This window comes from Vidua macroura, assembly GCF_024509145.1.
Source record: "Vidua macroura isolate BioBank_ID:100142 chromosome W unlocalized genomic scaffold, ASM2450914v1 whyW_random_scaffold_38, whole genome shotgun sequence".
Lineage (NCBI taxonomy): Eukaryota > Metazoa > Chordata > Aves > Passeriformes > Viduidae > Vidua > Vidua macroura.
Genome location: NW_026530535.1, coordinates 5,153,997 through 5,171,679, shown reverse-complemented (window position 1 = coordinate 5,171,679; position 17,683 = coordinate 5,153,997). Strand labels below are relative to the sequence as shown.

The following is a 17,683-nucleotide window of genomic DNA, read 5'->3' as shown; positions in this document are numbered from 1 at the left end:
AACAACCTATTGTTTTGCATTCTTTCATAGAGGCGGAGAAATTTGATGTACAGGTAGTTTGTCCAGTGTCGTTGGAAAGGTGGCATGTTCACCCTCCAATCCACTGGCATCTTTTGAGAACTATAAAAGATTGGAGTCAGAAAAAATAAATTAGTCTCTTCATCGTGACCAAAGCTGTGGTGCGTCGTTTTTCCTTGTGTCATCTGGTGACACAAAATGATTTGAATTATAATGTATATATAATTAATATCAAGATATTATAATATATTGAATATAACTTCAGTGTTTGGTAATATGGAATACCGAGAATATGAATTTTCTATGCTTAGCCTCCTTATCTCTTTGCAAAGCTTAAACTTCTGTCACCTTAGTGTCTGCTGGGAGGATGGCTGGCTCTGTATTTCCAAAGCAGAGACCAGGGCTGTTTGATTATTGTGTAGTCAGAGATAAGCACAAATATAAGGTGTTGCCTGCACTTACAGTCTGCGTTCCCTTACTGTTCTTAAGCCTATTTCTTAAACCTTAAAGTGTCTTCACCTAATTAAACCTGTCATTGTGAAAATCTGAATTTCAAAATAAAGCATCTATGATGCAGTGGAAAGATTTAGGTCTGCAAGCTCAGCAAACTGGATTTTTTACAGATTAGGTTATTAAGTTAATGGAGTGTTCCAATCTGAGTTGTGATGCTACACACCTTTTTCATGCTTCCGTGTAGTGTGCATTTGTTTTGTAGGAAGAATAGTTGTGTATGAGATGAACAATTCTTTCTATGCATGGATGGTACCAGAGTGAAGTCTTGATTGTGTAATTATAAGTGTTTTTAACTCCCAGTGTGCTTTACTGGAAACAAAATATCACTCCCTTCTTAGGTTGACTTCTCTATAATTCATTCCAGAATTAAAAAATATAAATTGAATAAGTGGTGGCTAATGTGAACCTAGTCAACTGAGGGAGGTGTGTGTAATTTTGTTATTTGCCTGATTCCATTATTTGCTTTTGTGCTCAATATGCTGATTGATTGCAAGAAAGTCTATTCCTTCAGACTTGGTGGAAGATTTAATGAGCTACTGCCACATCACTTGTCTCTTTGTCAGTATATAAAAATGTTGTTAGAAAAATTGCTGATTGTGAATTACCACAGGAAAAAAAAAATTAGTGAACATTGACTGTTGTAATATAAATCATATCTATGCATCTCTTTAGAGTAGTGTTAAAGCTATACTTTTTATGTTAAAAGCATAAACTGGCATTACTGCAGGGAAGAATTGATCCTGTCTGCCTCTTGGTACATTTGCACTTTATTAGAGGATTGATCTAAGTTTAAAATTAACCAAGCCAAAAAAAAAAAAAATAGGGCAGGCATCATGGTAGCTTGGGACAACAGTGGTTTTGGTGGCTTATCCTTGTGTAAAGGTAACTAGTTTTCTGGCATTCAGCAAGCGGGAAACTGGTTTGAAGAGCCGATACAGCAGTGACCTAATAATTTTGTTTTCTGATGGTGGTTTTGTGCTCACTTTTTTGACAGTATGTGCAAAGCTTAGTGCAGGAAAGAGCAGAATTGTGATCACTAGTGAGAAACTTCTGTTGTAGTAGTTCTGATTTAAATGGGTTTAAGTTACTGTGGGATTGCACGCTCAGAATATGGGTCCCTGCTCTGAATTGTGTGAAGCTCTGTTTGCTCACTGACCTTTTAGTCACTCTTAAAAAGTAGCAAAAGTTTGGAAATGATGGTCATTCACAGTTGCTTCTTGACTAACTTCTCTATGTTAGAAGGCTGTGTGCCTTTTAATTGTTTTAAGGCCATGTTTTAATTTTGGCAGTGAAGTAATTTTCTGAGCATGAGAATTTAAGACTATAGTAGTGATTCAGTTGTGTCAGAGAATATCAGCTCTTCCCACCAGCATCTTGCATTGACCATGATGTATGAGATTCTGTGTCAGGGTGGTCTTTCAGCGATGGGTACTCACTGTCCCATATTTTGAATCAGTTCTTCATAAGTGTCTTACAGATTTGAATTTAATGCTAACCATGCTGGTTTGGTACTGCTCTTTTGTCTTCACTAGAATACTTTTTGTTGCATTTGTTGATTAAACTTAATTTCAGTTTTGACAGAAGGCAGAGACACAGCTTTATGAAGTTAAGGGAATCTACTTGAAATTCAAGTTCAGGATTAACTTTTTATACCAGATCACTTTGAAAATGCCTTGCTGACTAGTAGTCTAAGACTGTGCATGGAGCTTCAGGAACAACATGATGTTTTTCTAGCAGTTTCTAAAATTCTTAGAAGTTCTTATTGCTGTTTTCAGCCAGTAGTTTATTGTGCTCATCCTGGTATGATATCGTACATATGCCTTGTTTGCTAAAATTTCATCTTATGTGTAATATGCTAAAGTTATTTTTTCAGACTTTTGCACTTGGGAGGCTCGGGAGAATTCTTCTTCTAAAATCTGTTTCTACTTTCATGCTAGCTGTTCCAGCTACTCTCTTTGTACCTAATGTTTGCCTCACTCAAAAATATTTCTGCTTGACTGTTACTGTGATTTGCAGCTCCCAGTCAGTCTTGTAGTTGAGTTTGTAAAAAAACTTTTGATCTCTCTTCTGTGCATCATTAGTAAATGGTGCTTAATACTGTATTGATAGCTGTAGGAAATACAGTGTCCCCAAGTAAACTTGTCTAGCTGGTTCTACTCTTTTAAGAAAACCAACTGAAACAGAGTAAAAATTTAATGGGGTAGAAAATCCATTTGGATTTAGGTGAAATGTGCCACTTTGAGCTTGCTAACATAAGTAAAATATGCTGTTTAGTCTAGTAACTGCAGCAGTAGCAAAACTGCCCCAGCTAGGGAGAAAGAATGCAAATTTCCAAGCTAAAGAGATAAGAGATAAGAAAGATTCCTCGGACCTTGAAACAGACAGCGCAGAGTGACCCAGGAGTTCTTTCTGTACTTTCTGACAAAAACTGAGTACAAGTATAACTAGCTGTAAGTGTAACGTAAAATCAGCAGAATGAATATACATAAACCTATTGTGAAATTCTATGAATATGTAAATTCGTAAGAGTAATAAAAAAGGATCGGGAGTTCTCAGGGGCGCGCATGCCCTTTGAAGGGAAATCCCTGCATGCGCCCAGTGCTGTAAATAAAAAACATACCGTTCCCTACAAATCTCTATTGGAATTGTGGGGTCTTGATTTTTCACCACAATTCACAACAAAACCAATATTTACTAGGCAGAAAGATAATCCAGAGTGCACTCACTTCTAAAGCTGCAACCCTGTAATGCCATGGATCAGCTTCCCAGATTGTGGATTTTAGGTGGGTGAAGGAGAGAAGAGCAGTAGAAGAGGTAGGCTGGAGCAAGGAGGTTTAGAAGGCTGATTTATCAGATGGGTACAGCAGGGTCTGGGACACTGTTTATGACAGAGCAAAGAGCACATCTCCATGTGTGGGCTCAGTGAAGAGGGATGGTAACTGCCAGGTTGCAGTTGTTACCCCTTTCCTAATCTCTGTCTCTTCTCTCCAGATGATTGTGAAAAGAGTGTAAAGAGGGGAAAATGGCCTAATGTCAGACTTCATTCTTCTGTGTTCTTGTTGTTCTGCCTTGCCTAGATGGAAATCCTTCCTCTGCAGGTTTACATGGTTGTCATCCTGTATAGAATACGGGTAAACCCTTTCATCAAAATGTGGATAAAGCTATCCTGCTAATTTGATATTTCTAAGAAGTCCTTGGGTTTGCATGGCAAGGTTTTGGTAGCAAGGGGAGGGGGGGGACTACAGGGATGGCTTCTATGAGAAGCTGCTGGAAGCTTCTCTTATGTCTGACAGAACCAATGCCAGCTGGCTCCAAGACAGATCCACCACTGGCCAAGGCCGAGCCAATCAGTGACAGTAGTAATGTCTGTGATAGCATATTTAAGGATGGGGAAAAAACATTGCACAGAAGTAATTGCATCCAAGGGAGAGAGGAGTGACAATATGTGAGAAACAGTGCTGGAGACTCCAAGATCAGTGAAGGAGGTGCAGGAGGTGCTCCAGGTGCCAGAGCTGAGATTCCCCTGCAGCTCATGGTGAAGACCTGCAGGATGTCTACCTGCAGCCCATGAAGGTCCACAGGAGAGCACAGACCCACCTGCAGCCTGTGGAAGACCCCACACTGGAGCAGGTAGATGCCCAAAAGAAGCTTGTCACCCCATGGGAAGTCTGTGCTGGAGTAGGGTCCTGGCAGGACCTGTGGCCCCATGAAGAGAAAAGCCCACACTGGAGCAGGTTTGCTGGCAGGACTTGTGACCCCGTGGGGGACTCATGCCTGTTCCTGAAGGACTGACCCTATGAAAGGGATCCATGATGGAGCAGTTAATGAAGAACTGCAGCTTATGGGAAGGACTCACACTGGAAAAGTTCATGAAGGACTGTCTCCCATGGGAAGGATCTCATGCAGGAACAGGGGAAGGACTCCTTTACCTGAAGAGGAAGTAGCGACAGAAACATGTGATGAACTGTCTGTAACCTCCATTCCTCATCTCACTGCACTGTTGGAGGAGAGAGGGTAGAAAATTGGGAATAAAGTTAAGCCTGGAAAGGAGGGGGGAGTGGGTGGAAGGTGTTTTTAAGATTTGTTTTACTTCTCATTATCATTATCTTACTCTGATTTTGATCATAAATTCAATAAATTTCTTTGAGTCAGGTTTGTTTAGTCTGTGATGGTAATTGGTGAGTGATCTCTCCCCTGTCCATTTGTGGAGGGGAGTGATAAGAGCAGCTTTGGTGGGCACCTGACCTCCAGCCAAGGTCAAACAACCACAGTATTTTAGCAGTCCAGAAATGTCTTTGAAAACATGGATAGTGAACTAGGGCAAGGAGGAGAACAAGTGGTGAGGGAAGGAAAAGGAAAGTCATTAAAATAGGAACTTTCTAAACTGAATTTGCCATGTCTTGGAGCTACTGTTTATTCAGTTTAGATGGTCCCCTCAAAATAAGGGGTAATTTTGATCCAAATGTGAAGCCTTTCATAGGTGATTCTGATGTTTGGACAACCAGTATATCAGTGACTTAGGATTATAACTTTTGTGTTCTGGTAAGCTTGTAGTTGTTCAGTGACTTTTTATAACCACATAATTTTGTCATTAAAATAAGCATCACTTTGTTCTCGTCAGCAACTCTTGTAATACCAGATAATATACATTGTCTCCCTCAAAAAACCCAACAAACTGAAAAAGCCTCAGATACTGATGTTATAAAAAAAAAAAATCCACCAAAACTATGTAGAAATATGCCACATGTAAGAAATAGTTTCTAACAGTTTGCATAGACATGTGCTTTATGGATGGTTAAGTAATACAAAAATTTTCATGCTTTCTTGGCACTATGCAACATGCAAAAATAAAGCTATTCACTATATTAAGAACCTTGTAAACTGAGGTTGGTAACCAAAATTGGAGGCAACAAATATTTGTTGTTGTTAAAATAGAAATTAATATTCTTGTGGGTAATAACAAGGAAGTTTGAGTAATTTGAATTGGATAATTATAATGTCAGTAGTTATGCTTAAAGGGGAAACAGAAGGAATGTGTTGGAAGAGGTTGGTGAAAGCACAGGAGGGTAGGGATGGGCTGAGTCAGAAAAGGAAGCAAATGGAATATTTAAACTTTCTTCTCACAGATAAGAAGTGATAGAATTTCTTGAGAGATCAAGGTATGCAGGGAGGCTGGAATTTTAAAGCATTTAGGCAAGAGGGAAAAATTAAATGCAATTTTGAACAATGTCTAATGATTTGGCAATAGCAGTCTCATGGGATGATTCTTTAGGTAAAGTCTTTTTCTTGGCATTTGGAGCTACTTCACTAGATACAGAAAAGATAGCAAAGAATTGCAAGTCCTACTGAAACACAAAGTGTTATATGAACTGTGGCTTACTTGCATGTGTTAGGGAAATTTGGCAAGTAAATTATGTTTAACCACAGTACTTTTTTCTTCAACCATTATATTTTCTAATGTGACAGACTAGAAATTGGTGGCTCCTCTGCTGTTGCTATTAAATGGTGTTTTCTCTCCTAGGGTTTGGACGTGGCAGAGGGAGAGGAGCAGGGAGGTCTTCAGCCCAAGGCATGGGGTAAGAAACACACAGAGCACAGATTTTGGCAAGGATCAAATTCACTGTCAATATTAAATTACAGTGTTGCCACTGTGTGTCTTAATATTGCTGTATGTTTGATAAACCTGTATAGATACAAAAATTCAAAATGTCTTAGATTATTAATGGATTATTTTTGTCTTAAACCAGTATTTCTACCTAGACACACCTATACAAACCTAATGTGAGTTCACTCAATGTTAATATCTCAAACTTGGGGAACCCATTTGTACCTATCAGTAGCAGCCATCAGTCATGTCTTGGAGACTAAAAGTTTTGTGTGGTGCATATAGTTCTAGGTCAATTTAAAATATATATTTGTTTCAATGTAATGTAGAACTTTCAAGTTGTATATAAAACCAGGAAGATTAGTGGTTCTAAACTTTCTCCTTTTTTGAGCTTTCATGCTTTAGCTGTTTGGACGTACATTGACCCTAAGACAAAATCAAAAGAAGTTACTCAGCAGCTCTAAAGTTTGTTCTCAGTTTTGGTGCAATAACTTGCTTCATGAAGTGTAGCCTCCACTATTTTCACTCAGTGTTTGCCTTTAATGACATTTCATGTAACATCATTGATGCCATGATGAACAGAAGGCTAATTCTACTTTTCTGATAATTCTTCCAGTTCATACTTGGAGATAATAAACTGAAAAGAGGTTTTTCTTCAATGATCCTTTTTCACCTTTTAGCTTCATGTGTGTGTTTTGGCATTGGTGTCAAGAGTGCATTCTGAAATAGTCTTACTGATGTTCCGACTCCTGTCCTGCACAGGTCTGGTGCACTGAAAGGACATGATACTGGTTTCTCATCAGTAAGCCACCTTCTGAGAAACTATCACCTGAGAGAGGCTTATCATTGTGCATATAAGCTAATGCTTTATAAGACTGGAGGAGTAGGTATGCTGTTAACTGCTATTTCAGGAATTGTTGGTTTGGTTCAGTTTCTCTACAGTAAATTTTTTTCAGTCTCTTCATTTTTTTTCTCCCCTTTTCTCCCTCTTTTATCTGTGTCTGCTCATAGAGGAAAAATTTTTGAAACTAAAACTATCAAGATAGATTATGTGGAAATCAAGAAGTTAAACCTAATGCAACTTCAGATAAAAATGATGACATCTATGTTCATTGAATGACCTATGTGTTCTCTTCCATTTTTAAACTTTTAAAACTCTAGGACATTTAACCCTGCAGACTATATGGAGTCTTCTGCCACTGATGGCTTTGGGACAAAATCAGAGATTTGGGAGACTGGTCAGAATGATGCAGATGATGGAACTGGTAAGATGCTTCAAGAAGTGGAAGGATTGGAATTAAGACCTGTAGCAAATTGCAGTTGAAATAACCATTCTGTTAGTGTTCAGTTAACTTCTGAAAATGTGAATACATTTCACATGACACAGATATTAGTTCTTTTTTATAGCTTAATTGCTACTAATGTGCAGAGCACATGCTGTAGCCTGACTCTTGTTAGAATGAAGGGAAGGCAATTTGCAACTTTTTTGCTTTAATGCTAACAAACCCTTGAGAGACAAAGGGATTTGAAGAGTTATTGGTAGAGTCTTGTATGTGAGGAACTGTGTTAAAGAAGCCAATGCCTGAGCATTCTCACACCATTCAAGGAGTCACACACATACCACCTGAGACTTTAGCTGCTTAGACCAGAGTCTCTTTGTAGTAGGCAGCTCCAGTGAACCAATGGGTGCCCCTTTCGACTCCTTGCTAACACACATTCACTCTCAGGCGTGCTTCCTCCTTCTTCAGGCTTGACCCTAGGTTTCCCACAGCAGAGTCTCAGGCATCTGATTTTATAAAAATAATTTAAGAGTGGTACAGCAGCAGGTCAACTCGACCTGGGTGCTTCTGGAGAGGGACCCCAAACAAAGAAAACCCTAGACTTTTATGCCCACGTAGTCTATGCACATGTTCTTCACCCATCCTTCACATACCTTGCACACACCTCTTGGTCCAATGGTGATTTTTGGTCTGGGGTCTTATAACCCTTTATTGTATTCTTTCTCTGTGTCCACACAGACAGGCCACTAACTGTTCTTATCTTGTCAAGTCGCAACTTCTGCTGATGGCTGTAGCCTTTTTATCTTCTGGTTTGTACTTCTTTGTAGCATCCCATGAACTCTCTCCTCTCAGTCAGTTCCCAAGTTCTCTGCCTTGGCAACGGCAGTAACTACCTACCATAGAGTTAGTCCTCCTGGGGGGAAAAGACTGACTCCCACATGGACTTCTGTTTCACAACTTCCACTGGTTTCCCCTTTCCCTGTCGCCTCACTGGCTTGATACCACTGGTGGCTGCCTCCCCTCCCCTGGAGACTAATCCCCTTTGCCCTGCCCTTAGCTCTGCCCCCCACCCCTTCCCCTTCTTAAGCTGCCTGCACTACATGGTTGTTCTCTTTCTCGCCACGTCCCCTTCAGCCTCATGTGATTACTTGGCTGGAATAAAACCTTATAAAAAGAGCCTTTCTTGCCTCTCTCACTGAGCCAGCTGTGGTGAATGTTGTGTGGGGGTCTGACTGCGTTGCCTGAATATTAACCCAACTTGTTTTTCTACAGGAGAGGTTTGTTGGGAACAGATAATAGGCAGCAGCATCCACCATTCAACACCCACATTTTTACTTCTTGTGCACTAGCTCAGTTGACAGAGCATGAAAAAACTGAAAAGTCTTTGATTTAGAGTAAACACTATGTAGCAACAACTAAAACATCAGTGTATTATCAACATTATTCTCATACTGAATCCAAAACACAGTGCTGTACCAGCTACTGGGAAGAAAATTAAGTCTATTCTAGTCAAGAGCATACCTAGGTGAAAGTGAATTTTTTTTGCATGTCACATTAACATATATTCTATTTACTTGAAATTCCATGTCCAACCATACACAACAACTGGAATTGACTGTTAAACAACAGTTAGTAGCATTGGAAGAATGAACTTTGCTCTTGCTGATTACCTCTATCAAAGTTAGATTTTGAGCTGTATCCGATTTGCAAAAAGAGAGCTCTTTCATTGGGTTTTCCAAGGTTTGGTCACCCATCCCATAAAAGTCTATGTCACATACCTCCCCTTTAGTCTTGTTAACTTTATATCACAGTGGGTCTTCCATTGACTTTATACTTATCCATGCAGTTGTGGTCCTCTGGATTAACAGCACCAAGAGTAGTGAGATGCTCCACTTCATGTCTTTGGTATATAGATTCTTTCCAATGCAGATATTTGTTAGGTGGTTGGTTATTCATTGCTCATTTGACATGAGAATGGTATATCCAATGTTCTTTTCATAAAACTTTAAAAGTAAAATTAGAACACATTAAGACAGTATATGTCCTCTCCCATTTGGATTCTAATTTGGATTTTTGTGAAAATATCTTAACACTTCCATCTCCAGGTTGTATATAAGGTACCTGTATTTCAGGTGATGTGGACTGACACAATTGAACATCTTTCCCTCAAACCCCTTTTGCATATATATAACATTCTAGTTCTAGTACTTTAGAACTTGTGACAAAATGAAAATGTCAATGACCAGCTGGAGTGAATGGGTCTCTACCTGGGAATGGATGAAGAGTTTATGGGTCAGGATTAAAGGGAGAAGAGGGACAGGTGACATTATAGTGAGGGTCTGCTACAGGCCACCCAAACAGGAAGACCAAACTGATAAGGCCCTCTACAGACAGGTAGAAGTGGCTTCAAGTTCCCAAGCCCTGGTACTCATGAGAGGGAGTGACTTCTACCACCCTAGTATCTGCTGGAAGGACAACACCACAGCAGGGTACAAGCAATCCAAGTGTTTACAGGAATATGTTGATAACAACTTCCTTCTCCAAGTGATAGAGGAGCCAACAAGGAGAGATGCTATATTGGACCTTGTTCTCGCCAACAAGAAGGGGCTGGTGGGGAATGTTAAGCTCAAGGACAGCCTGGGCTGCAGTGACCATAAAATGGTGGAGTTCGAGAACCTTAGAGCAGCAGCAAGGAGGATGCACAACAAGCTCACTGCCCTGGACTTTCAGGAGAGCAGACTTTGGTCTCTTCAGGGATCTGCTTGGTAGAGTCTCATGGGATAAAGCCCTGTAAAGGAAGTCCAAGAGAACTGGTTGATGTTCAAAGATCACCTCCTCTAAGCTCAGGAATGAAGAGGGAATCAAGCAAAAATGCTAGGAGGCCTGCATAGATGAAAAAGGAGCTGCTGGACAAACTTAAACACAAAAGGGAAGCCTACAGAGGGTGGAAGCAGGGACATATAGCCGGGGAGGAATATAGATTGTCTGAGCAGCCAGGAATCAGGTTAGGAAAGCTAAAGCTCCAACAGAACTAAACCTGTCTAGGGATTCCAAGGGCAACAAGAAAAGTTTCTGTGGGTAAATTTGTGATAAAAGGAAGACTAGGAAAAATGTGGACCCTCTCCCGAAGGACAGGGAAGACCTGTTTATCCAGGTCATGGAGAAGGCTGAGGTACTCAACAAACTGTTTTGCCTTAGTCTTCACCAGCAGGTGTTCCAGCCGCACCACCCTAGTTGCAGAAGGCAAAGGCAGGGAATGGGAAAATGAGGAACTGCCTGCTAGAGGAGAAGATCAGGTTTGAGACCATTTAAGGAACCTGGAGGTGCACAAGTTCATGTGCACTGGAAAAGGGGAAATATAACCCCCATTTTTAAAAGGGGAAATAAGGAAGAGCCAGGAACCTACAGGCTGGTCAGTCTCACCTCAGTGCCTGTCAAGATCATGGACCAGATCCTCCCAGAAGCTATGCTAAGGCATAAGGAACATAAGGAGGTGATCGGTGGCAGCCAACATAGCTTCACTAAGGGTGAATTTGGTGGCGTTCTATGACAGGGTTTACAGATGTGGTGGATGAGAGAAGAGTGGCTGACATAATCTTCCTGGACTTGTGCAAAGCATTTGACACTGTCCCGCACAACATCCTTGTCTCTAAACTGGAGAGACATGGATTTGATGAGTGCACCACATGGTGCATAAGGAGTTGACTGGACGGTCACACTCAAAGAGTTGCAGTTAAGGGCTCAATGTCCAAGCGGAGACTAGTGACAAGTGGTGTTCCTCAGGGATTGGTGTTGGGACCAGTGCTGTTTAACATCTTTGTCAGTGACATGGACAGGGGGATTGAGTGCACCCTCAGCAAGTTTCCTGAAGAGACCAAGCTGTGTGGTGCAGTCGACACACTGGAAGGAAGGGATGCCATCCAGAGTGACCTTGACAGGTGGGCCATTGCAAGCTTCATGTAGTTCAACAAGTCCAAGTGCAAGGTCCTGCACTTGGGTCAGGGAAATCCCAAGCACAAATACATGGTGGGTGGAGAATGGACTGAAAGCAGCCCTAGGGAATTGGTAGATGAAAAAAATGAGTAGTTGTTATAGTCCTAGTTTGGATTATTTGCTGCCCAGGGGTTTCTGTCACCTCTTGCCTGTTGAGCCAATTCAGCATCCTTATTATTTATGTTATCTTTTATCAGGTTGGAATAATTTTCTAAGCAACACCTCGGTATCTCCCTAGCTTGGATTGTATCCAGTGCATATATTGGAAAACAGTTGAGTACATTTCTCAGCATCCTTCCTTAGTCTTGGCATTTTACTTCCCACATAGAGCCAAGTCACCAGGATTCCAAGGTGGTTTAGTAAATATTTGCAATACAGGTGGTGCTCCAACCACAGCCCTCTGTTGCATGGCAGCAGGATTAGGTAAGACACTAGAAAGCATAGGATAGAGTCTGTCAGCCAACAGAGCAATTATCTGAGGCTTGTCTGGGCCAGTAGGCTCAGCTACTGCAAGCGTTACCTTTGGTGATACCTCTTTCATCTCCCACCTGACTTGGGTGTTTTTTCTCTCACACCCAACCATCCCAAATGTACCAGTAATCCATTTGTCCTGGGAACCTATCCTTTAGTCTATGTTGCAGAAAGGTAAGTCTGTGCTGATCAAAGGTCCCTTGCAGTGGCCACTGTTCTGCCAGGGTTCCATCTCTAGTTATAAATGGCCAGTCTTCTCAATATAAAATATCCGTGTACTTCTTTTTGATAATTTGCTGTACCAAAATTCTTTTCCAGTTTTGTAGTACCTTGGTCAAGGGCACCCCCTTTTCTGTGTCGGGTATATTTCCCATCACTTATTTATCCTTGTGCGCTTTACTCTGATCAGGCCAAGTACCAGCCCTGTCTCCTTGTGCAGTTTACACTGATCAGGCCACACACCCCTCTCTGTTTCCAATACACACCTACTCTTGGGTGCACTTCCTTCTTTTTCAGGCTCAACCTTAGGTTTTTCACAGCAGTCTCAGGTGCTGGATTTAATAAAAATAAGTAGTTTAATAGAGTGGTATAGCAGCAGGTCAGCTGGAGCTGGTTGTCTCTGAATAGGCATCCAGAATAAAGAAATCTCTGGGCTTCTATACCTTCAAAACACAGTACTGCACCAGCTACTAGGAAAATTACTAAGAAAGTGAACTCTGTTCTAGCCAAAAGCATATCTATGGTGAAAATACAGCTTGCAGCCTAAGGCTTCAGCAAATACAGCTACTCATGGTAAGCAAGTAAAGCTAAGCAAACAGCATATTAAATCACACAATATTATAACTCTTAAATGACTCGTTCTTATTTAAAACTTACTTATTAAGCTAAACAACTAGTATCTCACATAAGTCCTACTAAAAGTGATTGGTCCATGGGCATTGAACAGTAGGGTATGAATATTTAAGTAGAAAAAGAAAAAACATTTACAAATATGAATTCACTCAGTGACACTGGAATGGCTTTGGCAGCCCCACCTGTGTAATATAAGAATGCGAGTCTCTAGGATGGAGGAGAATTCTAAGATCTGCTACCTTTGAAGAGAATTATTAATTAAAGCACGAGTAGGCAATTGAATGAAAGCCAAAAGAGTAATTGGCCTGTCTGAAGATAGAAGCAGCTGTGTGTTTCTGTATGAAGTTTCAAATGTGAATTACACACTCCTGACTAAAGACAAGAGACGGGCCTAGTTTAGAAAGGAACTGCTTAACAGTGATCTTGTGGCAATTCAGAAATGAAGAATGTGACCTGCTGTCACCACTGAGTCAGGAACGGGAATGAAGGCGACACAACTCCGTGCATTTTCAGAAGGCATAAAAGCTCACTTTATTACAAAACTTCACATTTTTATAAGCAACATTGTTCACCCGGAACCTGATTGGTTCTTAATAACACCTGTCACCCCATTGGTTAATTAGGAACAACACCATCTTTCCATAAACATCACGTAGAATGCGTTCCACATGTTCACAAACACCAGCTGCAGAGACCAAGATAAGAATTGTTTTAATTCTTTTCTCTGAGCTTCTCACAATTTCCCCAGGACGATGCCTGGGAAACTGTTTCTCTCTGAGAACGTCCACAACCTGCTTGTCTGTGATTGGTAAAACAGGATACCTTTCTGCTTCCTGTATTCTGTTACAGGAGATAAAGACACAGGAAACCCTGCATCAGGATGGAGAAATTTATGTATGTTATTGTCCACACTTGGGAACTATCGAGTAATATGAGAATTTTTTTAACCCCAGCAAAGGGTAACTTCTGATCTCTTTACTGCTGCAGCTTACTCAGATGATTTTTCATCAACCTGTGTCAAGTGTGGAAGGAGAAGACTGGAGGCCAGAGCATGCTCTGTTGGGCTCTGCTGTGAGCTGTGAGCCTTTTGAGATGCAGCTTTCTAAACTTCATATAAGCCACTTTCCACTTAACCAGAGAAGACAATAACAGGCCCAGAATTTAGAAGGGCCTATGATGCAGCTATTTTGTCACTCTGAGTCCCTTCTAGTCCAGTGTGGGAGAGTGGCCTTGAGTATATTAATGGCTGCTGAAAGGGAGCACTAGCCAAATTATGACATCTTTCCTAGGAATTACTTTTGAAATTACTTGGTGCTATAGTGCAAACGGAAACACATCTTTTACTTTCATTGATGTTAATTCTTCAAATAAGTTTAACAGATAAGTTAGAAGAATGCCTAATGACTTGTAAATTCCACCTAGGAATACTGATAATGTTGTTTGTTATATGGTAGCAGAGGACAAAGTATGTTGTCACAAGTATTGCAGAAGCAATAAGGTTAGCTAAAGAAAGAAGATAGAGAAGGAAGGCATGAGAAGACTGGACCAGAGGTAGAAGATTCACTGATTAGTTATTAATGAATGCAACTGTAAGGCTTATGCATGACTGACTTGTGTTTCACTTCCTAAGTGAGCTCGAATGTTTTGTGACTTTCTCTGTTAACTCAAGGTAGCTTTCATGTGTGTTCCCTATGGCAAACTCTGTTCCTTCTTGTAGGCATCTCCTCAGTTTTCAGTAATGGAAGAATTATGCCTAGGAATAAGAGTATCTTGGTGTTGGTAAACAGATCCCAGTAAAAGTACAAATGTGTCTACATGAAGAGTGTACTACTGAGAAAATAGATTAGTGGGAATCCAAAGTGACATGTGGAACTTCAGTTTGGATGCCAAGTGCATTGTTGCTGTTAGGCTGTGCATATGTCACTGAGAACTGCTCTGAACTTCAGTAACACAATTTGAGGTATGTATGAAAAGTTGGGGAACATGGTACGGAGAAGGTGTGAGAAGGCATTTGGGAATTTTCCCTGTCCTTGTCAGATTAGTGATTCTTAGGGGAATGAATGAGTGAGTGTCAGTGTGAGGAGTTCCTGCAAAATAATTTGGTTGGTGGAAATTGAAAGTAAACTAGTTAACCATGAATGTTCTTTTGGGGTGCTAAGTACCTTTTTACTGCTAATCTTAATTTACTTTCAGGCAAAGGGAAAAGGTACCATAACTGACAAAACAAAAATGTCTCTTGTGACATCCCACCCTTAAGGGAAAGGGAGCACCCAAGATTTGTTAATGTTCGTGGTTGAAAGGAATAACAAAAATCAGAAGGTCTGCAAAAGCTTAGAGAGATTTATTTGTAAATTACACATTTGGCTTGAAATTGGTGTGTTAGTCCCTGATCTCCTATATAAGCACACAGCAGTGGGTTTTGGATAAAGGGGTAGGGTGAAAGGGAAGAGAGAGATGAATTAAAGAGGGAGGAGAAAGAAAAAAATCACCAGTCACCCTGGGCCTTGTGGGGGTGCCTTTTTATAGATAAGTTTTCCCCATCCTGAAGATAAGTTTCTTGTTTCTATGCAAATCAGTTCTCATGCACAGTCTCTTCTAGACCTTTCTAGGAATGGATCAGGCGGCTTCCAGGGGTCTTTGGTGGTGTTGAATCCCCCCCCTTGTCCATGGCCTCTTCTCAATCTCATTCCTGTGCTTGTGCTGGACTGTGTCGTGCTTATCTCCAGGAACTAGAACAAAGATGTTTGTCCCAGAAAAGTGTTGCCCTACCTCCATATGGCCCCTTTTCCAGCCACATCCTGTTTGTTCTCACAGTGTGTTATTACCAACAATCCTTGGTTGGTTCCACAGACATCCAGCTATTGGTGTTTAAGGCACACACATTAGCCCCTTATCTTCCATGCTTCTACATCTCTCTATATATGACTATAGGGAGAGTGTTTTGTTTCTTTCTTCTTTAGACAAGCTGTAGGAATGTCAGCAATAAGTCCCTGAGCTAAAAAGTTTTCTTGAAAAAGAGTAGGCTTTAAAATTGAATTATTTAGTTTTGTCCAAGTGGGAAACAATTTCAACCTTGTGATGGAAAGCATCTTGGGGCTTATTAGAGGATGCTGCAGCTGAGGTAATAGTTTTAAAACCGAGGAAAGTGCTGGGAAGGAAGATGGAAATAGAGGTAGGGGGAAGGAGTGGCAGACAAGATGTGGGACTGGAAGCAGGTTGTACAAATTTGAGCTTTTGATTTGGCTTATTAATCACAAGGATTAGTTTTCATTTTTTTCCCTTAGCTTACAGTGCTGTTATGTTAGTTACAAAACAACAGACTCGATAATAATTATGTTACCAATGTGGAGTTACTAAAGATGTGAATGAGGGCGATGTTTATGTGTGGAAACCCATATAACCTTCAGTGGGCTTGCAAAGGATTTCAGATAAGTATATACAGTGAGAGGAAGGGCAGGATGTAAATCCCTGCTTTATTCCTTATTATTCAGTCTTATTTCTTCTTTAATCTTAAAAAAAAAGAAATTAGCGCATACTGGCTACTTGGAGAATTAGTATCTTACATCTGCAGTTACATTGAAAAGGAGGTTACTGGGCAATTACCTGGGGAAACAAAACCAATTTTGCATATTAAAATGTTTTCTAAAGATATCACGCAAATATAAACTCTGCAAAGTTTTGAGTATTTACTAGCTATTTCCTCTTTAAGCCAGTGCTGGGAAATTATCAACATTAACATTTTCAACTAAAAATAATTACACTATTTGTTTCCAAAATGTACTTGCCCCCATACCTTCTATGAAAGCACTTTAGCACCTCTTGTCCTGAATTGTTGCAAGTGCCAGAGGAATTGCAGTAGCCTGAATGAAAGGTGTTTCTAGGTGCACCATTGTATAATCCTATAGAAAAGCTAGTTGGTTCTGTGGAGGTAAAATTTATTGTTGTTGGCTGAAATAAAAAAAAAGAGAGAGTAAAGGGCAAATCTTTAATGGTTTATAATGTTTAAGTCTGATTGTATTTTAAATAATTCAGCATTGGGTTTTCTACATCCTAATTTTTATAGAAGTAATGTACAACTGAAAGGTAAAGAGAAGGGACAAGTAGGACGAAACAAAACCACCAGTCCTTATTCAAAAGGGAATAAACTTGAATAATATGATTGATATTTTCTTACAGGCATGCTGAGTGTTCAGTCTCTTAGCCTTTTTTGTAATGTACAAATCCATGGGAGATCCTGAACCTCAAATCACAACAGTTCTTATAAATAAATTATGTTGGAGGTGGTCGCTTCTCAAAGTAAGTTATAAAAAATTATATTCTGGTAATTTAATGATACTTCTACTTTAATAGTTTCATAAATTTAACAGAAAAACTTCATTTGTTATTATCTTGGTTATGAGTAGCCTTAAATAACTTTGAAACTGAAGAACAACACGAAAGAAAAAAATTATAGTGGGGGAAGAAGGGAATTGTTTAGCTTAAAAGTTACAAGGAAGTTGTTGGTTGTTTTTTTAGGACTGCTGCAAAAGTCAGAAGGAACATTTTAGGAAACTTACAGGTTATTCTAGAATGTGAATGCAGTCCAGAAGGAAAGGATTATTACATAAGTTTGGGATAGACCAAAATAAAATTATTTTTGCACTAATATCTATGGCTGATTATTAAAAAAACAATCAAATTGTGTGACAGGAAGTGAGGAATTGGAGAGAAATAGCTGAAGAGTTACAAAAAATATGTAGTATACATTTTATTTGCTTTATAACTTTTTTTAAACTAGACTTGTCACTAAGGGAAACAGGAAAGAGTCATAGATGACCATCTAGGTTGAATTGCAATGACAAGGATCCTTGAAAATACATAGCCTAATTTTAGTGCAAACCAGAGAATTCTTAAATTGCGATGCTTTGCAAGGCTTGGGGGAAGGTTGGGAAGAGGATATATGGAGTTGCAA

At 40.0% G+C, this 17,683-nt stretch overlaps 1 protein-coding gene across 1 annotated transcript in view; it reads left to right on the top strand.

Annotated features, from left to right (window-relative positions):
• Positions 1-17,683, top strand: part of LOC128822745 (ubiquitin-associated protein 2-like) — a 197,181-nt gene that overhangs the window by 35,012 nt on the left and 144,486 nt on the right. The window contains exons 6-7 of the mRNA XM_054004556.1: positions 6,053-6,107; positions 7,298-7,401. Coding sequence (XP_053860531.1) covers positions 6,053-6,107; positions 7,298-7,401 — 159 coding nt within the window. The remainder of the gene's footprint in view (positions 1-6,052; positions 6,108-7,297; positions 7,402-17,683) is intronic.